General features: G+C 39.6%; 1 protein-coding gene across 15 annotated transcripts in view; it reads left to right on the top strand.

Annotated features, from left to right (window-relative positions):
- Positions 1 to 26,705, top strand: part of CARMIL1 (capping protein regulator and myosin 1 linker 1) — a 342,528-nt gene that overhangs the window by 298,030 nt on the left and 17,793 nt on the right. For 14 of the 15 annotated variants that reach the window (XM_063707383.1, XM_063707384.1, XM_063707386.1 and 11 more), the window contains 4 exons: positions 5,040 to 5,106; positions 5,351 to 5,547; positions 18,373 to 18,485; positions 24,281 to 24,713. In XM_063707383.1, coding sequence (XP_063563453.1) covers positions 5,040 to 5,106; positions 5,351 to 5,547; positions 18,373 to 18,485; positions 24,281 to 24,713 — 810 coding nt within the window. Of the gene's footprint in view, positions 1 to 1,072; positions 1,091 to 5,039; positions 5,107 to 5,350; positions 5,548 to 18,372; positions 18,486 to 24,280; positions 24,714 to 26,705 lie in introns of all 15 variants that reach the window. The other variant, XM_063707376.1, reaches the window with a different exon arrangement.

Genomic DNA, 26,705 nt, shown 5'->3' on the forward strand with positions numbered 1-26,705 from the left:
TCCATCCCATTTTATAGTGAAAATAATTGACATGAAAAATAAAGAACTTGGAAAAAAGAAAGCCCCAGCCCCAGGTGGAAGGAGTAGGTGGCCTTCCTCAGGAGGTGTGGAAAGGATCCCTCAACCCCCGACACTTCGCTTTCACAAAGACTTGCATTCTACAACTGGACTTCTTTTTTGTTTTTAAAAATTCTTTTATAAATGAATTTTTAAATTCATCATTATTATTTCAGAATAATTATTATTCATTCAGACTAAGAAGAGGATGCCCTAACAAAATTTAATGATGACCAATGGAGTTTTAAGAATTATTTAGAGATTTTTTTTTTTAAATCTAAGGTGAATGGAGAAGGAAAGAAAATAAAGAAAAAAATTATTTAGAGATGTAATGTAAAATGTAAGGTGACCTAAATTCCCACTAAGGTATAAGGTATCATCAATATTGAATTACACTGTGGGTAGGTAACTTGTGCTGAATCCTGTCATCAGATCTTTTCCTGAAAAGTTTTAATGACTGAAGAGGCAAAAGAATTCAAAGCTGCCGCTCCTAAAAGGCAGTGGGAGCACAGAGTGATGTAAATGGCCCCAGAAGGGACGCCTGTACATGCCTGCAGATACACTGTCCCCACTTAGTTGTTGAGACTGGTCCTGTGGTCCAGGAGCCAGGACTTGCATGGGGTTCTTTAACAACCATCCGCTGCTCTGTCCATTATGTGCTTTGGAGCTGATAAAGCCACCATCCCCCAAATGAGGTTAATGCCTTGTGGGGTTGGTAAATATCACTTTGTACACACCTAGCAAGAGACATAATATCTGTAGGTTAGGAGTTTCTGAAATTTTTCAAGCTGTAATTGTGCTTCTGCTTATAAAAAGCTAGATTGGATGTCTTAAGCCATTAATATGTTAGCCTCATTCCTGCCTTATTCCTTTGCTATGAAGGCTTTTTATGTGTTTTAGCTTTTCTGTTTCTTTGTTTGTGAATGGTATCCCTCTCCCTCCCCTTTTCTAGTAATGCTGTTGCTTTATCTCTCTTCCATTCATATTTTTTTTTCTTTCTTTTTGCTGCATGGAGACTCTCTGCTGTACAAGTGTAAGTATTTTTTGGTGGCTCTGCGGTTTCTGGCTGTACTACTTTATATTCTTGTGCTCCATTTGCTTCTGTGCTGCCTGGCTGGTCTCCCAGGAGACTGTAGTGTCGTCGTCCATCTGCAGATCCTGAATGAAATAGGCAACAATTTAGAGACAAGATTGGATTTTGCAAGATGGTTCAGCTAGCAAAACAGGCGATGAATTTAAAATATCTCCAGCCATGTGCCTGAAAGCAAGCAGAGTGTTGATGAAGAGGATACAAACATTCAAGAGGAAACAAGTGCTTATTCCACTCATGTAATAATAACAATAATAAAGACATGATTACTTTTAAGATTTTTTTCCTGATTCTTGTCATATTACTTGTTTCGGGCCCAGGGTTGTAGAAAATCGACATTATGATTTGCTTCTCATATTAGGAGAACTTTCCTAATCTTCTTCTCAGCTGGTATTGTTATTTTTTTTTTCTTTCTACAGCCTTGGTGGTGAGGGGGAAGTAATTATGGATTCTTGAACTTGGAGTGAGAGTGTTATTTATTATTCTTTGAGCAAATGTGGCAAAAACAAAGCACCTCTTTCTATTTTTATGGTGACTTAAGCAATTTGACTCTCATTTTTTTTTTAAAAAAGGTATGTCTAGGAATTACATGTTAAAAGTGGGTTTGACAGGAAAAAAATGTTACGTTGTTTGGAAGGTTCCAAGATTAGTCTTTAACTTGTAGTAAAAGTAGACATATCTCAATTGAGCTATGTGCAGAATAGTTTAAAATTCATTATAAAAATTTGATCAAATGAGTACAATTTCAGAGTAATGTAGGCATTGATGCTTTTGGATTCTCAGAAAATAGAGTTGTGGCCTTTTTGTTCACAGTGTCTGCCACAGTGGGGATTTATTGATGATTTGTGATGTTAGGACAAGAAAGAAGTCTGTGTTTAAGATTTTCCTTCTAAAATTACATTTAAAATAAGGGTTTAACACCTTTTTCCTCATACTTTTTTGGGATATGGGTTTTGAAAATTATACCTTATTGCTTGCAAGATGCATTTTTTAAGATAAGTTAATTTTGTCTAGGCCTCAAGTTGACAGTGTTAACCACTGATTGATGAGAGGTCCGTTTGCAGTATGTACCTCTTCTTTTTCAAATGCTGACCCCCCCCTTCATCTGATGGACAGTTTGTGATTTCTCTGACTCAGAAAATACTTAGGCATTAACAAATGTCAGGGAAAGGTCAATAAGGACTAAGAAACAGTTTGAAAAAATTGACCCTTTCATTTTGGTACAAAAAGAGAAGAGAGCTAACAGTGTTAAAGAAGATGGTAAAGTCAGATTGTTTTCTTTTTCTGGGATGTAATTCATCAACCCAACAGCTGGGGAGGGGAGGAGGAAGGAGCGCAAATAAACCAAATTTCTAGACAAACATTAAATGTTTGCTCCTAAATATACACTTAGGTGGATAATTATAGTACATTGTTATATTTCCTCTTGCTTTAGGTTTATATGTAATGGCATTGTAGGAATAAGCCAATAAGATTAAGGAAGTCCACATTTTCTGTAAAACTAAGGAAGAATTACTTCCAAAGAAAAGTAATAAAAATATGAGAGAAATGAGTTTGAGTTTTTTTTTCTCTGTTGTTGCACTTAAATCCCATGAAGGAAAGATACAGAAGCTGGGTTGCCTTCTTAATACCAATTGTAGAAACTAGCCTGATTACAAATTCTATTTTAGCAAAAGACCATTGGCTCTGTGCCAAAACTTCAGAACTACAAGATATGATAGGTATAGATTTATGGGAAATGTAATTAGAAGTTACTTACCCTTGTAAAAAGCACACAAAGTAAAGGAAAGCAAGTAGAATACATTAGAGTGAGTTTTTCTGATATTCAAGCTTTCTGTACTGGGCTTTGAAGCATTGGAAAACAAGACCAAGAGGAGAAAACTAGCTCCCCTTTGAGTGATATCAACCATCAAATTATCCTGATGATTTCGTGTGTTTCTTAATTATGTCTATGAAATTAAACTAAGCTGAATGACCTATTCACAGATGGACATGAGTTTGCAAATGTGATTCTTTCTGTACATATTATATATTGTCATTTATTTTATATATAGTACATATTTTTATATGTTTAAAATTATAATATATTTGAAATATCATAATTTTTATATATTTTACATTTATTTGGTATCATAAAGACTTTCATGATATGGAAACTTAAACCAGACTATTTTTGCCCATGAATACACTTCCTGTAAAATATAATCAAGAGTCAGGAAAAAAAAAAAAAAAAGACATCTTCAGTCCATGCATTTTTAAACATCTTTCCCCTTTATTTGTGACAATCTAAATGAAATTGGCTAAAAATTATATCTGAAGCTACTTCTTGATTATTTTACCTACCATGATTGTGCACAAGATGGATAGAATACTGAAGAACTTGTTGCAACCAAACACAGCATATATTTTGATAGCTTGTATCTCCTGAGAATTACTTTCAGAGATTTCACTTGTGAATAGACCAGGCAGGCCACTAACTTCTTCAGCCAACTGCATGGCTAACTTTGGGGAGAACTGCCTTAAACTGGATTCCTTTCCATTTGCATTGAGTTAGCTGAGTTTTTATTGAACCTACAAAGCCTGTTACTTTATAAATAGCTTTTCCTTAGTTTGTCTGCCTTTAACAAAATCTTGAGAAAAGCCAATTCAGCAAGTTTCATTATGTATTTTAGGAAAACCAGTCTGGATTTCAATACAATTGCTAATCATTGTTTTATCTCCCTTTTCTCTCAACAATAAATAATAGCAAAACGATATTATTATTGAAACTGGCATAATTGTCAAAACTATAGATTTGTTTGCTTTAAAGATCAGTATCAGCCAGTTTCTCCTTGGAGCTAAAGAATGTTTTTCAATCATGTAGATTTTTTTTTTGAGGAAGCATTAGATGAAAACCTATTAAATGAAAGTATGCAAACTAAGTTCTTTCAGTTATGTTACCTCTTAGTTTATACACGTACCAGTTTCCTGATATCAAGCCAGTGAAAACATCCCTAACATCCATCCATCTCTATATGGGTCATGAATGATGTGGCAGGAAGGATGCTGGCCTGACCCTCCTCACTGGGTTCTGTCCATGGCTCTGCTCCTTCTGACACCATGAATGTTAGCCTTTGTCATCTCTGTAACTCAGTTTCATCCTTGGAGTTTATTTGTGTAGGTGATGACAAAGCTTCCCTCCGTCTTTGACATTTGTGTGATCCTATTGAGGGAGAAGATAGTGCCTTTCTGAGGGTTGGCTTTGCACCATAAACAGTTGACACCAATGCTAGCAAAGTGCTCTTCAGTCTTGGCCCTTGGTTTGAGTTTGGGTTTCATTTTTTAGAAGATGAACAGGATCAAAGACATTTCACTGAGAAGTGCCAGCAGATACAGATTTTTGAATCCTAGCACCTTTTCCTGGTCTTTGCCCATGAAGTAAAGATCAAAATCTTGGGGGCAAAATGTGAAACAAGAGAGTGCAACTACTTAAGTCATTGATGTGACACAGAAAGAGGTCAGGGTTGCTTACATTGATGTTACTGTGACAATGATCACTTAATAGTGTTCAGTTTTTCGTGACTGATTTTTACAGTCTTTGATTTTTATTTATGTATCCATTTTAACATCCTCTTATACAGCTTGGAATTAAATTCATTCATTGTTCTTTTCAGCTATATAAGTGGAATTCAACTGGTTAGGGATGAAACAAAAGAAAGAGGTTAGCTGTATCATTTGAGAAATTGTAAACATTTAGAAATAGTTTGGTCTCTTCAGTTAGGTTTTCAATCATCTTCTAAAGCAGAGAAACAACTACTGAGTTAAACAGTCGATCCAGAATGTTTCAGAAGTTTGAAAGGCAAGTTTTCTGTGGCTACCTAAGTGTTTTTTTAAATTATTATTTCATTTCTAGATGACCCCTAAATCCAAAAGGAAGAGTATCCATAGCCGAATGCTGCGGCCTGTTTCTAGGGCTTTTGGTAAGTGTTTTGCTGCTGCCAGTCATTTCCTTGGAACTGTGAAGCACCCTCAGCAAGACCTTAGACCATTTTAGGGATGTTCCTTATGGATGCACTACATGGGTAAATATTGAGAAAGAGTTCAGTGATCTGTGAATGGGTGTTTGCTATTCTATGCTAGACTTAAAATTACTTTTAGGAATTTTTTATCCATCTCTATGCATTAAGCTTTGACCTTGGGCTGTTTTTTTGTTTTTAATTTTAGAAATGGAGTTTGATCTAGATAAAGCGCTGGAAGAGGTACCAATTCACATCGAAGACCCGCCCTTCCCATCCCTCAGACAGGAGAAGCGGAGCTCGGGATTTATCTCTGAGTTGCCCTCTGAAGAGGGGAAGAAGCTGGAACACTTTACCAAGTTAAGGCCAAAAAGGAATAAGAAGCAGCAACCCACCCAAGCAGCGGTAGGTGGACTGGAGAGGCCCCATCTCTCCCACACCCTTTTCTTCTCTGGGGAAAGTTGGAGGGTCTTGCTAAAGTGCTTTGCACAAACATGAAAGCTATGGTTAAGGAGACTAGAACCTCTTTGCATGAGATATACAAAGTATCTCAACTTGGTGCTCAATAATTTTGGAGAGTGAACAGATTGTGTCACTTAAATAAAACAACATAATTGTGGAGAAAACAATGCTGTAAAATTTCCGATTCTTCCAAACAGAGCTGCCCTTGGAAATCCTTAGATAGATAAGGTTTATCTAGGATAGGAAATCCTTATTCTAGATAAATGTCTCTAGCATTTTACAGTGTCTGGGCAAAAAAGATACAAGTACCCAAAGAATTAATTGGTAATTAAAAATTATTTGATTCTGGAGTGCACACATGCATCCCTCACTCCACAAACTGATGCAACTGAAGTGTTGGAGAAGAGCCCTAAGTGGGAGCCCCAGTGTGTGACTCTTGACATCCTCCTCTTTCTACTCCAGTAGAAGACTCAATTGTGTGTGCTGATGAGCCTTAATGTAGTTTACCCATGTCTCTCTCTGGTTAATGCCTTTTCTCTCCTTTATAGCTAAACTTCCTGAAAAAGTTTGCCTGTGCCAATTGTCTCTACTGTCTCTCTTCTTCACCTTCCTGTCACTCCACAGTTTACCAAAATCTTCCTTCTATATCTACCTACCCTTTAAACCACCCTCCCAAGGTCACTCCAGACCAAATCCTGTGGACTCTTCAGCTGTCCATCATCTTACCTGATGTTTCAGCAATTCCTTGACACAGAAACCTCTGTCATTCCCGACAGGAGATTTCCCGTTGATCTCTGAGTCATCACACTCTTTTCTTTTCCACTCACCTCTTCAGCAATGTCCTTTCAGTTTTCCTGCCAGACCCATTTAAGTTTTTTATTGTCCGTCTGGGTGATATCATCTAACTCATGGTTTTAGTCTCTGCTGTTGACTGTAGATTTCTGGATATCCACTTGCCTCCTAAATTTGAATTAGTACCTTGGGCTCAAAAATTTGAAAGTTAGATCCCACCTTTCCTTATAAGCCTGCCCTTCTCATATCCCCTGTTTTTCTTGGGACATCATCAGTTGACAGGTTAGAAAGCTGAATACGACCATGATCACCAGCTCTCCCTCTTCCTTCTTGCTAGGCTACCTCCCATCCTGAGCTCCAGCCCTCTAATGCTGCAGCCCTTTTCTTATTGCTTCCCCCCATCTCCTGGGCTGAGAACTACTTTCAAATTTTTTACATCTCTACTACATCTCTGTAACTATCCACTTCTCTGTACTTCTCTGTCCACCAGTGCTCTGGGAAAAAGCCAGATCTATTTAGACCTCTGGCCATAATACATTATTTTAGGACTTACCTTTGTGTTACACAGTCCCTAAGGGAAAATAGCCTAGAGTATGCCAACCCTGTGAGTCCTGGCTTCATTGTGGACAAAGGTGAAGTCTCTCTAGAACAGACTGATAAGGTTGGGACATGCTGCCCCAAAATATGGCGCCTTGGCATTTGAGGAAATAGCAAAAGCAGGAAGGTCATTCTCATCTTCCCCTTGCCTTTCTCCCTTGAGGCAGATGATAAAAGCATCATTCAACAAGTGCCCTCTGTATAGCCAGAGGAAAGAAATGTCCATATCTCTGAAGACTTGGGGACAGAGGAAAGAATCTGAACAAACAGGCCTTACTAAGTGCCCCCAGGTTATTACCATTAGATCATAGTTATTTCTAAAGAAGGCAAGGCTTCTTCCAGGAAGCCCTCCTTACCCCTCCCACTGTGTTCCCACAGAGCTAGGGTCACATGACACCAGGGAGGTTGTTCTCACAGGCTGGTTGTGCACAGTGCACAGCCTGAGCAACTCTCCATGGAGGCCCCACCTCCTCCAGTGCCTGATGCTTACTCTGTCACAGCTCTCATCACACAGAGTTTTCTCAGCTTACTCCTTGTCTTTAAGTTCTGTGTAGGCAGGGCCTATAGATTTATTATTCATGGTAATATGCTCAGTGCTTACATTGGGTTTTGAATATAGTAGGGGTTCAACAATACTTATTGGATAAGTAGGTGGATAGCTGGAGACATAGATGGATGAAGGTCACAATAACTTACCTGCCTGGTTGATAATTTCCTCACATTAGATCAGGCTTTTGTGTTTGGTTAATTTCTCTCATTTGAATCCAAATAGCTTGATACTGTTTCAGAATACAAAAACATTCTAGTTTGTTGTTTTCTAATTTACTGATTTTTAGCTTTTTTAGTCCATTATTACATATTCTTATAGGGATATACTTACCTTTCTTTCTCTTTTTAAAATAAGGGAAATACTTTTGTAGATAGATAAAAAGACAACCCCCCCCCCCCACCCGCCTCCCGCCTAACAACCCACACTTCAGGTTCTAGGATGTTACTGAATAAATGGTTTCTCTATGGCTCTTTCCATATGGAATAACACTAACAATATAACTTGTCTGCGAAATGGCTTAAGTTTATCCTTGATAAAACTGGTGACTCATGGAAAGAGATAATCTTATGTACTTTTATCTTTTCTTTTCTTTTTCTTTTTTTTTTTTTTTTTTTGAGACAGGGTCTCACTCTGTGACCCAGACTGGAGTGCAGCGGCACAGATTCATGCCTCACTGCAGCCTTGAACTCTTGGGCTCAAGCAATAACAATCTTCCCACCTCAGCCTCCTGAGTAGCTGGGACTACTGGTGCATACCACCATGCTTGGCTAATTATTTAAATATTTTTTTTTGTAGAGATGGGCTCTTGGTATGTTGCCCAGGCTGATCTCGGAACTCCTAGCCTCAAGCTACCCTCCTGCTTGAGCCTGCCAAAGTGCTGGGATTGCAGGCATGAGCTACCATGCCAGCCTTTTTTCCTTAAATGTTTGAAAAACAGAAAAGAAAGGAAGGAAGCTGTGGCAGAGTCCTATGTGAGGTGCATACTAGATATTGCAAGGGAGAACAGAGAATTTCTCATGTATCACTAGGTTTCATGGCTGAAGCACCAGTAACAAAAGACAGGTCAACCAGAGAAAAGCATAAGAGAATTTATTTAATGTAAGTTTTATGTGACATGGGAACCTTCAGAAATGCAGACTCAAAGAAACAGGAGAAACCTTTGTATTTTTATGCTAAGTTTGATGAAGTGGATAGTTACAGAGAAGTAGGATTAGACAAAGGGGGTATGATCTAATGGTAATAAACTGGGGCACTTAGCAAGGCCTATTTGTTCAGACTCTTCTCCCTCTCCCCATGTCTTCAGAGACATTTCTTTTATCTGCCTATAGGGAGGGCAGTTTCTTGAATGAAACTTTTATGACCTGCCTCAAGGGAGAAAGGCAAGGGGAAGATGAGAATGACCTTCCTGCTTTTGCTATTTCCTCAAATGCCAAGGCCCCATATTTTGTGGTAGCATGTCCCAACCTCATCAATCTGTTCTAGAGAGATTTCACCTTTGTCCACAATGAAGCCAGGACTCACAGGGTTGGCATACTCTAGGCTGTTTTCTCTTAGGGACTGTGTAACACAAAGGTAAGTCCCAAAATAATGCATTATGGCCAGAGGTCTAAATAGATCTGGCTTTTTCCCAGAGCACTGGTGGACAGAGAGGTATAGATTAGCACACCTTTTCTTGAGTTCATAGTGAAAATATATTACCTTATGATATCACGCTGCTTACAATTTCCAAAGTGCTTTCATGTCTAACAGCCCTGTGAAGCTGCCACACAGGCACCATTATTTAAATTTTTCACGTAAGAATGAGGAGGCTGTGGCTTACTTTTATTATTAGTGTTTAGTAAGAGCAATTATTAACAATTATTGTTGTTTTTCTTCCTAGGATTCAGTAAAATCAGTTCATCCAAAGTCTGTCTTAGCTTTTCTAGAGTTTGTCTCTGAACCCTAATGCCTCAAATGAACTTTTCCAGGTGTCAGAATTGTCAACGCCAAGGCTGAGTTAAATGCCAGCATGCCAGTTTCTTCTAGGCCAAACATGTTGTAATGACCGATTTTTGTGCCAAAAATGTACAAATAGATATTTATGTAATATGAAGAGTAGATAACCTATTTTTTTTATTTTTTTTATTTTTTAGTATTTATTGATCATTCTTGGGTGTTTCTCGGAGAGGGGGATTTGGCAGGGTCATAGGACAATAGTGGAGGGAAGGTCAGCAGATAAACATGTGAACAAGGGTCTCTGGTTTTCCTAGGCAGAGGACCCTGTGGCCTTCCGCAGTGTTTGTGTCCCTGGGTACTTGAGATTAGGGAGTGGTGATGACTCTTAAGGAGCATGCTGCCTTCAAGCATCTGTTTAACAAAGCACATCTTGCACTGCCCTTAATCCATTTAACCCTGAGTGGACACAGCACATGTTTCAGAGAGCACGGGGTTGGGGGTAAGGTTATAGATTAACAGCATCCCAAGGCAGAAGAATTTTTCTTAGTACACAACAAAATGGAGTCTCCTATGTCTACTTCTTTTTACACAGACACAGCAACAATCTGATTTCTCTTTCCTTTCCCCACATTTCCCCCTTTTCTATTTGACAAAACCGCTATCATCATCATGGCCCGCCCTCAATGAGCTGTTGGGTAAACCTCCCAGACGGGGTGGCGGCCGGGCAGAGGGGCTCCTCACCTCCTAGATGGGGCGGCCGGGCAGAGGCGCCCCCCCATCTCCCGAACGGGGTGGCTGGCCAGGTGGGGGGTTGCCCCCCACCTCCGCGACGGGGCGGCTGCTGGGCGGAGGCGCTCCTCACCTCCCAGACGGGGTGGCTGTCGGGCAGAGACACTCCTCAGCTCCTAGACGGGGTCGCGGCCGGGTAGAGGCGCTCCTCACATCCCAGACGGGGCGGCGGGGCAGAGGCACTCCCCACATCTCAGACAATGGGCGGCCAGACAGAGACGCTCCTCACTTCCCAGACGGGGTGGCGGCCGGGCAGAGGCTGCAATCTCGTCACTTTGGGAGGCCAAGGCAGGCGGCTGGGAGGTGGAGGTTGTAGCGAGCCGAGATCACGCCACTGCACTCCAGCCTGGGCAACACTGAGCACTGAGTGAGCGAGACTCCGTCTGCAATCCCGGCACCTCGGGAGGCCGAGGCGGGCAGATCACTGGCGGTCAGGAGCTGGAGACCAGCCCGGCCAACACGGGGAAACCCCGTCTCCACCGAAAAATACCGAAAAATACAAAAACCAGTCAGGCGTGGTGGCGCACGCCTGCAATCCCAGGCACTCCGCAGGCTGAGGCAGGAGAATCAGGCAGGGAGGTTGCCGTGAGCCGAGATGGCGGCAGTACAGTCCAGCCTCGGCTCGGCATCAGATGGAGACTGTGGAGACAGAGGGAGAGGGAGACCGTGGAGACAGAGGGAGAGGGAGAGGGAGAGGGAGGGGTAGGGAGAGGGAGAGGGAACCTATTTTTAAAAAAGGAAACTAGGGACAAAAATTTAACCTTAGATCAAACCACAGTCATTTTGAGAACAATGGATATAGATATTTTAGCTATATGTTTTTATTCCACCTCTACCACTCCAAAAACAAAAACAAAGAGTTTTTTTTTTAATAACAAGAGATAGAATGTTTCTTTCTTTTTTTCTTTTTTCCTTTTTACTTAATTTAAGTAGATAAAAGAATTCTTAAAAATTACATTATAGCTGCTTAGCCCATAGAATTTAACCTTCTACTGTAGTAGTAAGAGCAGGATGCTAGGCTCAGCCAGTGGGCTCTTCCACTCCCTGGCAGTGTGTGTCTGGACAGAGGCTTGTGGGTTTTTTTTTAAAAACCTGAGCCAACTTGTTTCTAAATACCAGCATTGCCTACGTCGTTGAGTTGTCATAAGAAATAAATAGGATAAAAATACGCCATCCTTTACTTAAAAACATTGTTGTTCAAAGCTAGTATTTCCATTTTAATATTAGCTTTACAATATAAATCTTATATTTGCTTTTGCTTTTGTACCCATTCTCCCTTTTCTACACTTAAATGGAGGAGGAAGAGAAAAAAATTCCTGGAAACCGATTTAATACCACACTCATTTACCCTCATTAATTCAAAGGGATTCTTACCCATGTTTACTAAGAAACAAATTAACTGACTTTACATACAATTTTATTCAAAAATTATTTTCTCAGTTGAATTGACTGTCAGAAAGTCTTTGCTTTTGGGAAAAGAGCATCACATGGGTAATCTAAGAGTGGAAATGCCATTTTCTCAGGTACCAGAATGTGCCAGCTACAACAGAGAAAAGGGGGAAAACGTGTAGTGTACAGTGAGCCCTCCATATCCACACATTCTGCATTTGAGATTCAACCAACTCTGGATTGAAAATATTTATTTAAAAGGCAATAAAAAAACCACAACAATAAAAAAATTATATAAATTTTAAAATACAGTATAACAATTATTTACGTAGCATTTACATTGTATTAGGTATTATAAGTAATCTAGAGATTATTTAAAGCACACAGGAGGATGTTTGTAGGTTATATACAAATACTATGCCCTTTTATAGCAGCGACTTGAGCATCTATGGATTTTTGTATCCTCAAGCGTCCTGGAACCAGTCCCCCTCGAATACTGAAGTTCAGCTGTATTAAGTGGGGTAACACTAGCTACTATATGAGATAAACCTTTACTATGTTAAATCTCTGATATTTTGGAGTTTATTTCTTGTTCATATCATAGTCCATTATGGGTATTTCTGGCCAGGGGACACTACAGTTGTCAGGGATCCAGGCTACTTTTACTTTGTGGCTCTACCCTCCTTTTTGGTCCCTCAAGTCATATGCATTCAGCTGGAGGATGACATAAAGCGTGAAGGTTCATACCTCTGAGGTTTTAAGGGCCAGGTCCGAAAGGATGAGCTTCACATTCATCTGAATACCACTTTCCAGAACTTGGCCACGTGGCCACCTAACTGCAGGTGAGCATTCTAACCACGACACCCAACAGGGATGGAGGCATGCTTATACTCACTCATCCACTGCCAGTTAGCTATTGCTTCTTTCTACTTTTTCCTAACATAACTATAGGTGACAAGTATTCCCTTAAGGAAAAAGCATTGAAAAATTTGCATAGAGGAGTGGAAAGAACACTGGACTGGGATATAGTGCTGACTCTACCACTAACTGGAATAATCTCCTAGTGGAAGGAATTTTAAAGATTAGTCAATATTCAAGGGAATATGAAGCCCGGGACAGATACCTGATTTGTCCATGATCATTCTCTGAAATATTATACCATGCAGTGGCTTCACTTTGTGTGATAGGTCAGTATCAGTCAGTTTGCCATATATTCTCGGCATAGGGCATAGCCCCACACTACTCGGCCCAATGATGAAACAAACCAACTCAAATTAAAGTGGACTAACTCCTGGGTAATAGGTTTTCTCCTGTATGCATTGAATCATGGTGTCATAAGGCTGAAAAGGATCTTCAAGTCATCTTGTTCAGTCCCTCATCTGGTGCTTAAAAATCCCTACACAGCCATTGATTGGCCATTCCATCCACAATGACTTCTTTCTCTGAAGCTGCCATTTTCTTAAAGCTCTAATTATTAGCAAATTATTTTTTGTGTTGCTAAAACTCTTACTGTATAGCTTGAACTTAGCCATCTTGTTTCAGTCTTCTGGAGTGGCACGTGGTATCCAAGTCTCTTCTACTTAGTAGACTTAACAATATTTGTGGGTCAAATCTTAATTCTTCAGCTCTTTTGATGTACTTCATATGAAATTGTCTGGAATCCATTTACAAGTCTTGTTACTCTGTTCTGAATAAATTGCAGTGTGGCACCCAAGACAAAATAGAGTACTTTAGTAAGATCTGCCATATCGCTTCTCTCCTTTATTTATTTTTGAGACAGGGTCTCACTCTGTCACCCAGGCTGGAGAGCAGTGGTGCGATCTCAGTTCACTGCCACCTCCCCCTCCCAGGCCCAAGTGATCCTCCCACCTCAGTCTCCCAAGTAACTGGGATTACAGGTGTGCACCACCACACCCTGCTAATTTTTGTGTTTTTTGTAGAGACAGGGCTTTGCCATGTTGCCCAGGCTGGTCTCAAGCTCCTGAGCTCACACGATCCACATGCCTCAGCCTCCCAAAGTACTAGAATTACAGGTGCGAGTCACCACACCCGGCCCATTGCTTCTCTCCTTTTAAATAGGAAACTTCTATTTATTCAACCACAGGTTGCATTCACCTTTAAAATGGCTGTATCATCCAGGTGACTGGTATTGATCTTATACTCAGGCAAGGTCTATAATCTGTTTTTATACACATATTTCAGACAGAGAAAAAGGGGGTGCATGCAGCAGGGAATCTAAACTACCTGGAAGTCCTAGTATACTTCCAGTTGCATCTTAATGGCCAGAAATGAATCGTATTTCCATCCCCAGCTACAAGAAAATCTAGGAAGATAAATAGCCAGTTGGTCACATCAATACTCCAATAAGTCAGGGTTTTGTTATTGAGTCAACAAGAGCGAATAGACACTAAATAGACACAAAGCAGTTTCTGCTGTAATTTATTCAGTTAAGAGACTTTTCTTCTATTTTGCTAATTTTGTTTTGGAATGAATGGTAGTTTGATTCTTTTTTTTCAGTATTTGTTGAGACTGATAATTTTTCTTTTTTAATGTGAAACTTGGGTGAATTTCAACATACTTTTTCTAGTGTTATAACATTTTTAGTCATGAGTTTTTGCTTTGTTTTAATACACTGCTAGGCTTTGTTTGCTAATATTTTATGAGAACTTTTGCATCTATATGCATAAATAAGAGAGACTTAACATGTTTATTTTTCTTGTCTAAACCATCCATCTAGTTTGGCTTTCAAAGTTATGCTATCTTCATAAAATTGATTGGGAAGCTCTTTCTTTTCTCCTATTCTCTGGAACAGTTTACATATAATAGAGATTGTCTCTTCCTCTCCTGGGATGCCATCTGGGCCCTAAGTGTTGTCTATATGCTTGTGTGCATGTGATACTTGTATGTAGATATATTACTAAGGATTTTATTTCTTTTGTCATAGATCTGTTCAGGTTACCTGATTCTTAAGATCATTTTGATAATTTATATATTTTTAAGATATCTTCCATTTAGTCTAATTGTTCATTTAATTGTTTATAGAATTCCTTTAAGTTTTTAATTTCTTATACTGATAGCTTTAATCTCTTATATAGCTATGTCCCCTTTTCCGTTTTAACATAATATTAATGCCTGTTCTCTTAATGTTGTCATCTCTTTTATTAGTCTTTTTCTGAGAGTCAACTGTTTTATCAATCCTCTCAAGTTCATTAATTTTTTTCTTTTATTATATTTTCTTCATTTTACTTCCTTTGGGTTCCTTATATCTTGATTGCTTAGCTAATTAATTTTCCATGTTTTTTACATTCTAATATATGCACATAACATTCCATGATTATTCAGTTCACTAATTAGCACTCCTTGGTATATCTGTTCAAAGAATTACTAATGCACCTAATTGTCCTTACTTCCTGCGCATTCCTCTCCATCTAGCCAATGAAGACATTGTGAGAGATTTGGTAGCTGCCGCATCAAAATCCAGGTGCACCGCCTACTGTCTTTCCCTGGTGTATTCACTGTAATAATCCCGGCAGAGGGAAAACAGAGGGTGGTCTGAATTGTCTTTAGTCCTCACGATCACCAGCTTATTTTCTCAGCATTCACGAGTTATCCTTTTAGCACTTACACACTGGAGGTGCAAAATCTACCTTCTTTATCAAATATCAACAACAGCGATTCCTGATTTTATTTGTAAAAGCCTTTCTCTGAGTGCAAATGCAGTGGGTTCTGGCCCCAGGCTCACGGCTGAGGTTTTTGCTCCCTCCTTTTCCAACAGCTGTTCTACCCTTTTCAGTCTGAAATGTATTCTCCTTGACAGAAAAGACCAAAAGCAAATGGGATTTTGAGAACTTCTGATAACTGTTTGTCCTTTCCTTTGCTTTTGTTAGAAAAGGAGCTGAAACAGCATGTACATTTGACCTTGAACCCTTTTGCAAACTACATTTCAATTCAGTCTTCAGTTTTTCTACTGCTCTTCACATAGGCTGATGCCACCTCCTGCTTCCTATTTTAACAGATGCATTTTAAACCATGTCTCATGGAAGATCTCCCAGTGATACTGGACTTCTCTTAATCTGTCTGCTCTCTGTCTCTTTATCTCTAAAATGACAGGGTTGGACTGGAGGATCTGTAGGGGCCAGTCCAGCCCTAAAAGCTGGGCTGTCCTGCAGGAAAGCAAACTGTTTTGTTCAGCTCTGTGCCTCCATCTCTGAAACCCATTGATGTACCCCACATCCCCAGAGAACCTTTTGTACTGGCTGTGACTTCTGTTTCCAAGCAGGAAAAGAGAAATTTTTCCTGAGGGAAGAGATTATACAAGTAAAACTTTGTTTTTTTTTTTTTGTTTGTTTGTTTGTTTTTTTCAAAATGGAGAGAGGAATCATTGGGGGAAGCTGGGAGGAAGCCCTGTGTTAGGACCGTATGTCCTGGGGTCGCATCTTTCTTCATCCATCAATCAGGTGACCAGTGTGGGTGCCCCTAACCTTCTGAGCCACTGTTTGATCTGTGACTAACCAAAAAGTAGGATAGTACTATCTCTTTCAGTTTAAAGGGTAGAAGTAAGGGTGACATAATAATGTGTAAAACACATGTAAACTGTCAAGAACTATATTAACTTAAGGGGCTATTACTGCTATAGAGATTCTATCCTCAATTCTTTTCCAAAAGGGAAAAATAATATAATACAAGCAAGTTCTGCACTACTTTATCTTTTGTAATCAAAATAAAAGTTTTTCAGTGAGCTTTTTTCTCTGCATAACGGAATTATAGAACTTTGCTGATTGTCTGCTCTTGTGCAACATGTAGGAAAACCTTGCTCCAATATAAAGCACCATTCAGATGAGAGGTGTAATTGTTATTTCATAGGGTTCTTTGCCTATTATCTGTTGTCTCTTCACTTTTCAGCATGTCACAAACATGAACTCAAACACATAGTTCATTTTCATAATGAGAGCTTCCCAGTGAATGAAGCGGATGATTGTTCAAGGGGTTTTTTCTTTAAACAATTTCCATACAGACATAAGCCATGTTCCCCCTAGGCACCTTGAGACTTGCAAATCAAGATTACAGGAAACAGCTTTCCCACCGCTCTATGGCAAGACATCTAGACCAGGTATCCCAACCACCTGAGAATTTGTCCTTGTATCCAACAGCATGGGCAAGATGCATGCTCTCTCTCAGTCATCCACAACCTATCTGTGAAATATTAATATACATTGCAGACACAAATCAAGCATCTGACTAAGCTTACTGTGAGTTGTCCTTTCAAAGAGACATGCTAACTTAGTATAGCTTTCTGATAGCTTCTCACCAGCCTCTCTCATAAGATCGGAGTTTTTGGCTGCCTGCTGGACACCTGCTTCTGGATTTCCCACAATACCTCAAACACTCAAGAAGATAAGACACAGCTTTTTCCCCAAATATGATATTTGTAACGTGTTCCCTAGAACCATGTCCCCATTTACCTGGCCTAGAAACTTTGACCATATCTTGGGCAGCTCTTGTCTTTCCATTCTCACTTCTCCACTTCATTAGTTCCTCATCACCTCCAGATTACATTAAATTATTCAAGAGTCTTTGATTTCAGCTCCTGAACAGGTTTACCTACTTATGTTCTCTGGCGTCTCCAATTGGTCCTTCATACTGCCCCAGAATTACCTCCCCAAAATTCAGGCTGGGCCATGCTGCTGCATTGGTGGCTCCCTATCATCTAAGCAGTAAATTCCTTCTTCCTTAGCATAAGGCTCAAGGCTGTTCCTTATGGGTTATTGTATTATTAGTTGGAAAGTATTCAACTGGATATTATGAAATACTCAATACTGACTCAAAAGTGACTTAAACAATGAGAAATATTTATTTTCTCACCTAACAAAAAATCCAGAAGCCTCAGGATCCAGGCGTGGCTTATTCAGCAGCAGAGCACAGATACCCAGGTGCTTTCCCCTTTCTGCTTTGTTATTGTCAACCAGCGTGCAGCCTTTTATCCTTGGGCCTCCCCATTTGGTGAATGCCAGTGGCCTTCTGCAGCTCAGACATCACATATCCCTCACATAACTGCAGAAAAACACATTCTCTCCTCCTGACAAAACCTGCCCCCATGAGCTCCCTAGCAAATTTCCCCTTGTATCTCACACACCAGGATTATATCCCACTCCCATGCCTATTAATCACAGACAAGAGGAAGGGATTGTAGCTTAAGCAAATCAGTATCCATAATCTGACTCTACGGCTCTTCCAGCAAGAAAGAAAGTAGTCAGGGGAGAGGGTTAGGGGAAGCCAGTAATAGCATCTACTATGTTCCATCCTTAGCAGCCAGCCCCACCCACACATCTCAGGGCCCTGGAGTTACCACCACTCTCAGAAGTCAGTGCGTGTTTCATTTCTCCATGCACTCCCTTTCCCCTTACCACACGCCTGCAGTGCCTTTCTCTACCTTTAGAAACACTCGACTCGTTGTATCTGTTAGGTCCAAGCTTCTGATGCACCAGTCAGCATGAATCTCCACAAGGCATGGTGTTTATCGTGCATCCCTCACTTTTGTTTCTTCCTGTCTGTGTTATGATTGTACATATGGCTTCTATTCCTGTAGATTACGTGGTCCCTGTTTTAGTGAGCCTTGTCCCTCCCATAGCCCTTAATCACAGTGTCTTAAATCTAGTAATAAATGTTTGCTAAATCAAGGTGCATGTGAATTAACATTACATCTGTTTGTTTTGCAGGTCTGTGCTGCCAACATAGTCTCACAAGATGGTGAACAGAATGGTCTCATGGGGAGAGTGGATGAAGGTGTAGATGAATTTTTTACCAAGAAGGTGACCAAAATGGATTCCAAGTGAGTTCAGAGTAATTTCACTGATAATGCTATTTAATTCATATTTAAATTACTGACAGTTACAATTAAACTCAGTATACTAAGTTTCATTTTATATGTGGAAATTACTATTCTGACAGCTTGCAAAATATGGTCTCTGGGCCGGCAATACCAGTGTCAACTGGGACCTTGTTAGAAATGCAAACTCTCAAACTCCTACCCCAGACCTACTGAATCAAAAGCTCTGGAGGTTGGGCCCAGCAATCTGTATTTTAATAAGCCCTCCAGGTTATGCTGAGGCATGCTCCAGTTTGAGACCTATTGTACGAATCTAAACCAGACCACAAAATATACCACCCCAAGATTCTTTTAGGGCTTTATCACTTGGATAGTTCCATTACAGGGTAATGATCATGGTTATGCTGGAATTACTTACTTTGAGCTTCTCCTTGTTCATAATTTGATTTATTGGGTTGGGGGGCTAAGTCATTGCTAAATGGCATGATTTAACAGACAGTGTCAAAATGACAGCAAAATTAGTAGAGAGCCCTCAGAGTCAGCATTTTCTGAAGTTTTCTCCTCATTTTCTTGCTACTGAGACAGTTCCCTTAGAAGATAGTTCAGTGGTACTTTTGTTAACAGTTCTTTAACTTGAAACATTTCAGTCTTTAAGCATGATTTGTACCATGTTATTTAATCCTCAACTAAATACAAATCTATCCCAAAATACACTCTTAACATGGATTTGTCTTTATGAAGATTCTTCACCTTGAGATATCAAATTCAGGAACAAACATAAGCCAGGTAAGCCAAAGGCAGCAGGCTGGGCACAGGTAGGGAAGCAACTAATCAATTCTATTAGATGGATGTGCCTTATCTTGCCTCGGCAGGATGGTGAGGTGGCAGTGAGTTAAATTTTATATCCATAACAATGTAACTTACTGAATCTTATAACCTTTAGGACCCAATTATTTGTCTTCTTTGACACTGGCCTTGAAGCTTAGCATACTGTACTTGGCAAAATTTTGTTCTGCTATCTTTCAAGAACCAACCTAAATGTCATTTATTCTTTGAAGCTTTTCTGGGACTGCTCCTCCCACCCCCCTGAATTAATTGCTGTTTCTCTGCTGCTGACTTAATACTTTTCTTTCCATCCTTCACACACATCTGTTAAAGCCCACGTAATCCTTTAAGAGTTTGTTTGATTTTTAATTTTTTTATAACTGAAGGAATAGATGAATGTGTTTTCAATGTAAAAGATTCAAGAAAAACCAACACAAACATATAGCAAAATGGGAAATCGCTGTTAATGGTTTGCTTTCAAGGCTTTTTTCCCAAATAGAATGCTACTCTTCAGGAGCGATACCTGGGCCTTATTTTGTTATAGCTTCAATGTCTAACGCAGCCCATAATATATAGTCTGCCCTCAATTAGTGATGGTTAAATGAATGGAGAAAATCTCGGCTCATCTCCATGTGATTTACAGATACCATTGTTTGCTCTTTTTAAACTTCTGAAATTTATATTCAGTTAGTGAGGTGGTTTATAAGCATTCGATCCAAACTGTACGTATTGTTATACCCGCCCCAGTGTGATTTTCTCTCCCGTTAATGCTAGTTTCTTCTTTAATAGGCTCTGAATGAAAGTTGGGTAAATTTTGTAAGGTATAAAATATATTTTTTTAATAAAGATACTGCTCAAGGAAGATTCCATTCATGTTTCAGTGCACAAATAGAAATAAATACGTCAATTTTCATCATCAAATAATATGATGGAATCTACTAAAAGTTGTGATTTGAAATTTCTTTATAAATAGATTATTGTCAGTCCAATCTTTAAAGGTCAAGGGATAGGTAAAATCATGAAGTAGTACGAAGAAAGTTTGAAAATCAAAGTTATACATGCTCATAAAGTGTCAGATGTTCTACAAAGGGTTAAAAAAGTTTCCTTATTATTTTCCCACTCCCTATTCCCCAGAGGCAACTAATTTTTATTCCTTTAGCTGTTTCTTCCATTTGTCTTAATAGCATGCTTTCTTTTTTCTGTTTTCTGTGTTTCATTTTTAGATAGTACTATAACCGCTAACTTCTTACTTAGATGATGATAATACAGACTGAGTGTCTCTTATCTGAAATGCTTGTGACCAGAAGTGTTTCAATGTTTGGGATTCTTTTTTGAATATTTGTATTATACTTGCGGTTTTACATCCCTAATCTGAAATTCAAAATGTTCCAATGAGCATTTCTTTTGAGCATGTTGGTGCTGAAAAAGTTTCAAATTTTGGAGCATTTCAAATTATGGATTGCAGATACTCAACCTGTATACTCTGTCACCAAACACACAGACACACACACACACACACACACACACACACACACGTACTCACGTACTTAGACACACACTTTTCCTTGCCCCACTTTATTTAATTTTATCATAATTGGTGTCTTAGTCTGTTTTCTGTTGTTATAACAAAATACTTATGAGTGGGTAATTTATAAAGGAAAGAGGTTTATTTAGCTCATGGTTCTGGAAGCTGGGAAGTTCAAGCTTGGGTGGCCACACTGGTTGGCTTCTGGTGAGGGCCTCATGCTGCATAATGGCATGGCAGAGAAGTGAAAGGAGAATTGAGTGTGTGCAAAAAGAAGGGAGGGATGAAGGAGGCTGACTCACTTCATAACAACCCACTCTCTCAAGAATGTATCCATTCCCATGAGAACTAATCCAGTCTCAGTAATTGATTTTAATAACCTAATCACCTCTTAAAGGTACCACCTCCCAATACTATCAAAACTCATGTTGAGCCCAAGCCTCAGCATGAGTTTTGCTGGGGACAAACCACAGGAGTTGGTTAGATCAATATTTAGTGTTTGCTTCATCCTAACCATGTAAATATTGACAACTGTGTTAGATCGTATACTGTAATTACATTTTCTTTCTATAGAACTTTTTGTTTTCCTTGGTGTTAATTATTGTCCCCTTTTTCATTTGCTTTGTTTTCTGCATTCCTTTCACTGACTTATCTTCTAAATCTCCAGTAAGGATATAAATTTCCTTTCAGTTTGTTCAAGTATTCTCAGTTTTTTTTCTTCTTGGACACACCTCTCACCAGCATCTGACCAGCTCCAGTGTGACCTCTAGGCCCATTCCGCTGCTGTTGTCTGGGATCTCCCTTCATCATCTGCTGGGGGATTCCCTTCACCTCATCTCTGTGTCATTTTTCTGTTTCCATTGGCCCATGTTGGTCTTAGTTTATGCCCCTGTTTTGGTGGAGCACCTTCTTGAATTGCTTCCTGAGAAAGACAGTTTGGAAAACAAGTTTCTGTAACTGTTGCATGTCTTTCATTTGGATTAATAGTGTCACTAGGTATAGAATTGTAGGTTGCTCTTCATTGTACCTTAGCATTTTGATAGCTTTGCTCCATTATCTTCTAGCTTCCGGTGTAGCTATGAGAATCTGATGTTGACTTGAGTCTTGATCTTTTGTTTCTGACTTGCTTTTGTTTTCCCTCTCCTGGAAGCATTTGGGATCTTCTCTGCATTCCCAGTGTACTAAAATTTTATGATGATATGTGCCCTGAGGCGGGTTTTTTATTTTTTAATTTTTTTAAAAAACCAATTTGCTTGACACTCATAAGCCATTTCAATCTGGAAACTCATGTCCTTTGTTGCTGAATTTTTAAAAATTATTTCTTTCATAATTTCTTCCTTTTTTCTCTACTTTTTTTCTTAAACTTCTATTATTATTATTATTTGAGATAGCATCTCACTCTGTCACCCAGGCTATAGTGCAGTGGCGTGATCATGGCTCACTGCAACTTTGACCTTCCAGGCTCAAGTGATACTCCTACCTCAGACTCTTGATTAGCTGGGACTACAGGCATGGACCACCCCTCCCAGCTAATTTTTGTATTTTTTGTAGGGATGGGGTTTTGCCATGTTGACCAGGCTGGTCTCGAACTCCCAGGGTCAAGCAGTCTGCCCACCTCAGCCTCCCAAAGTGCTGGGATTATAGGCATGAACTACCATGCCCAGGCCGTTACTCAGATTTTTTATTTCCTCTGTTAATCCACTAATTTCTACCTTTTCTCTCCTATTTTTTAATTCTTTATATTCCCTTTGTTTTTCTGGGAGATTTCCTCAGTTGTATCTTCCAACCTTGAGTTTTCTACTTCTGCTATCACATTTTGCTATTATTCATGTTGGCGGATGCAATATTTTTTCTCTTTCGTGTTGAAAAGGAATGGGGCACCAAAGAGCTTCTTGGAAATTTGTGGGTAGAGCTTGTCGACTGGTGGGCTTCAATGTAGGGTGGTCTTCCTGGACCATTTTGTTGGGGGGAGAGGGTATCCCTGACTCTCAGAATCTTTAGGTCCTTTCTTTTGAGCTTTGGAAACTTTGATCTCCCGCCTGGCGGGTGTAAACCTGCCTGTCTGATTCTGGCATGCAGAGTGAGAAAAAGAGTCCCGGGGATGTCACTGCTCACTGTGCAGGCTTTCTTGAGCCTCCCTGTTTCGTGATCCTCACTCAGCTCAGCTGCATTTGGAGTCCCCCAGCTCAGCTTCTTTGGTTCATTCTTTCCAGAGAGTGAACTTGGGTGTTGGGATGGGCATCATTGGCTCTGTGGTTTAGGGAGAGGATCCGATGAATTTTTGAATGGGCTTCACAAAGAAGAGAACCTTCCTGTCTTCATTTCCCCTTCACTTCCACTTGCAGAGGTGCCCGCGTCTCCTCATTCTGGAGCCAGCACAAATCAAATGCTTCTGGGTCTCCCCGACTGTTGGCTCAGGTTTCAGCTTTCTCTGATCTATTAAGTCAATTTTCACACATAACTAGTGTATTTTGGCTTCCAAATTTTATTGTTTTTGCCTTTTCTCCCCTGTAGGGCTTATGCTTTCTTTTATAAATCCTTTGGTATTATTTTAATGGCAATTCAGGGGAGCTAAGTGGATATTCAGTCTGCCAGCTTTAAATGAGACAAGTTGTCTGTGATACTTCCTACTTAGCTCATTTCATTGACTCCTTCTCCCCTTCCATTTCCCAAGTTTCAGCATATTCTCCTTCTGAAAACTCTCCCCGAGCATACTCTCTGCTTTTTGGAACCAAACTCAGGTTTAGCTGCTTGCCCCTCAAAAAGTCAAACGCATGAGAAGCAAAGTTTGGTTTATGCAAGTGCCGACAGCTTGGGAGATGGCCAGACTCAAGTCACAAAAAGCCATCTCAAATTTTCAGGCTGACTAAAGGGGTTTTAAGGTGAAAGGCGGCATGAAAACTATGCACAGGAGTGGTGTGGGGTGCAGGTCTGTTGGTTGTTTTCTGATGGCTGTCTTGAGTAATGGACCATTTGGAGGTCTGGTTGGTTTCCTCTTGGCAGGGGTTAGGTTATGGATTAACTGTGTACCAATTTCTACTTGGAAGGGAGAAAATTGTACCACCACCTCTGTTTTATGCCTGGATTGTTTCAAGATTACCCTTTGGAATTCTCAAGCAGAGCAAGTGGTTATATATATATATATATAAAACAAGAAACAAAGGGAGAGGGGTTACTTTTAGAGTAAGCTAGCAAACTGGCTGTACCAGTTACATTTTCATCTTTCATTCTTAATGTGTGCGTGCCTCAATTTTCTCACATGTGAATATGATAATGATATTCCACATTCCTTTCTCTTTCCTAAGGGCGGTAACTCAAATCTGCTTTTAAAAATGCTTCTGAATGGTTACTGTATATGTAGCAGTCTCCATATTTATATTTTGACTGATTCTTGCTGGAACTTATTTACAGTAAAAACAACAGATCTGTGTCTTGGTTTGAAATGCAGGAAATGGTCAACAAGAGGCCCAGAGTCCCATGAGCTTAATGAAGGAGGAGATGAAAAGAAAAAACGAGATTCTCGGAAAAGTAGTGGCTTTCTCAATTTAATCAAATCCCGGTCCAAATCTGAGCGACCACCAACGATCTTGATGACAGAAGAACCCTCCTCACCAAAAGGGGCAGTCAGAAGTCCACCTGTGGACTGTCCCAGGAAGGACACAAAGGCCGCCGAGCACAATGGCAATTCTGAACGGATAGAGGAGATAAAAACACCTGACTCCTTTGAAGAGAGTCAAGGGGAAGAAATAGGGAAGGTGGAACGGAGTGACAGCAAGAGCAGCCCACAGGCAGGGCGGAGGTATGGGGTCCAGGTGATGGGCAGTGGTCTGCTGGCAGAGATGAAAGCCAAGCAAGAGAAGAGAGCTGCGTGTGCACAGAAGGTAAGGGTGGACCTATTTTTAATTCACTCATTTATTTGATATATAATAGATGCACACATTTTCATGGTGCATGTGATATTTTTATGTATGTCTATCACCTGAAACATTTAACTTTCCTTTATGCTGGGAATATTCAAATTACTCTCTTCTAGCTATTTTGAAATAGACAATAGATTGTTGTTAACTAGAGCTACCCTACTGATCTGTCCAATACTAGGTCTTGTTTCTTCTATCAGCTGTGTTTTTTGTACCCATTTTGTACCTCTTTTCATCTCCCCCCATGTCCCCACACTTCCTGCCCTCTGGTAACCCCCAATCTACTCCTTGTCTTCGTGAGATAAGTGGGGGTTCATTTTTGACTTGGTTGTCCCTGTTTGTGTTTTTGCCCTCACTTGGTTTATTTGGGTGAGAAAATAAAAATAGCCTGTTGGTTAAATAGAAATCCAAAACCATAACTTATTGCCAAAGAACCTGGAGCACAGACCCTAAAGAAATGGCCATGTTCTCACTTTGGCCCGAGGGTCACAGTCTTGTGGAGTGCCGGCATTCTAACGTAGGCTTTGAAGACTCCGGTGTTTCCCCACCTGCCCAGGGGCCTCCTGTGCATGTCGTGGAAGCATGTCGGAGATGTTCCGGGGCCAGGTGAAATGCTCACATCTGTGGGAAAAGACAGTCAGCTGAATCCAGATGGAAGACTGAGGGTAATATTGAAGATGGGTGAACTAACAGAGGGAAATAAAAACACTGAAACTAGATTATATATAAAAATGGGAACTATTTTCTAACTTATTCCCTTTTCAAACCTAAAAATTATTCTCTTTTTAAACCTAAGAATGCCTTGCTATATTCCAGATTTAAAAGACAAAGACAAAAGAAAAAACTCAAGGTATTCTATTAGAATTAATTGAATATTTGACCATTGATATGTATCATCTGTTGCTACAGAGAAAAACTTCATAGTTTAAAATTTGCTGAGTTCCCCCAAAATCTGACTTAAAACATTATTTATTCTTCAAACCTCCTTTTAAAGTATAAGGAGTCTTTTTCACTTTTCTTTTTACCCCTGTTTTCTCCTGTCACTACATGAAGGATTGTATCTGTGTGATAAGATGAACATACCTATGTTTAAGTCAGGTTATGGTTTCTGTGCATTATCTTGAGCTCCATTATTTTTACACAACTGGTTCTCCAAGAAAGGAAATCACAAGTCTATTTTATTTGAAGTATCACAATAATATTACAGTTCATCCTGGTGAGCCCTTGACTTTCAGAAAGTAAACAATTAACTACATGGCAGGTGTAGGGAGCTCTTTTATATGGCTTCTAAACAACCAATGTTTAAAAATTAAACTCCACTTCCCACCTGATCTTACAACTATTTACCAAAGTTCTCCCACCAACATCAACATTATTTAGCAATTCTCTAATTGCAGAACCCTCCTAATTCACTGAGCAACCCTTAGAGTTGGGAGAGACCACAGAACTATATCCTGCTCACTCAACAAAGGAGGCATGGTGTGGCCCTCACTGGTCAGAATTCTGGATAATACTACAACCATGTCATTAGTGAGTCAGATGCCCAAGGAAATGTTAAAATTTTAATCCATGTTGTGAATTTCTTTATAACAATGAATGTGCGGTTTTGATTGATATGCTGTTTATGTTTTTCATGATTAACAGTTTCTTTTTGGTGTAAAGATGACGTGTACTAGAGTGTTTTATTCGTGTACTTTGGATTTGATATATAAATCGACTTAAAGTGACAAAACCCTTATGGTTTTATATTTGTTTAGGGCTTACACAGTATTAATGATCTGTTAGCGCCATCTAGTGTCACTTTAAAACAACCATTGTTAGAAATTCTTGCTATTTAAAATTCAGACCAGTCATGGGTCTTCTGTCAAAATCATTAAATAATGAAGTTTTTCAAAAATTAGCTTTAGAACATTTTTTTCTAAAGTACTATGACTGTATTCTTTCTAAAGGTAGCAA

Source organism: Gorilla gorilla, chromosome 5 (genome assembly GCF_029281585.2).
Source record: "Gorilla gorilla gorilla isolate KB3781 chromosome 5, NHGRI_mGorGor1-v2.1_pri, whole genome shotgun sequence".
Lineage (NCBI taxonomy): Eukaryota > Metazoa > Chordata > Mammalia > Primates > Hominidae > Gorilla > Gorilla gorilla.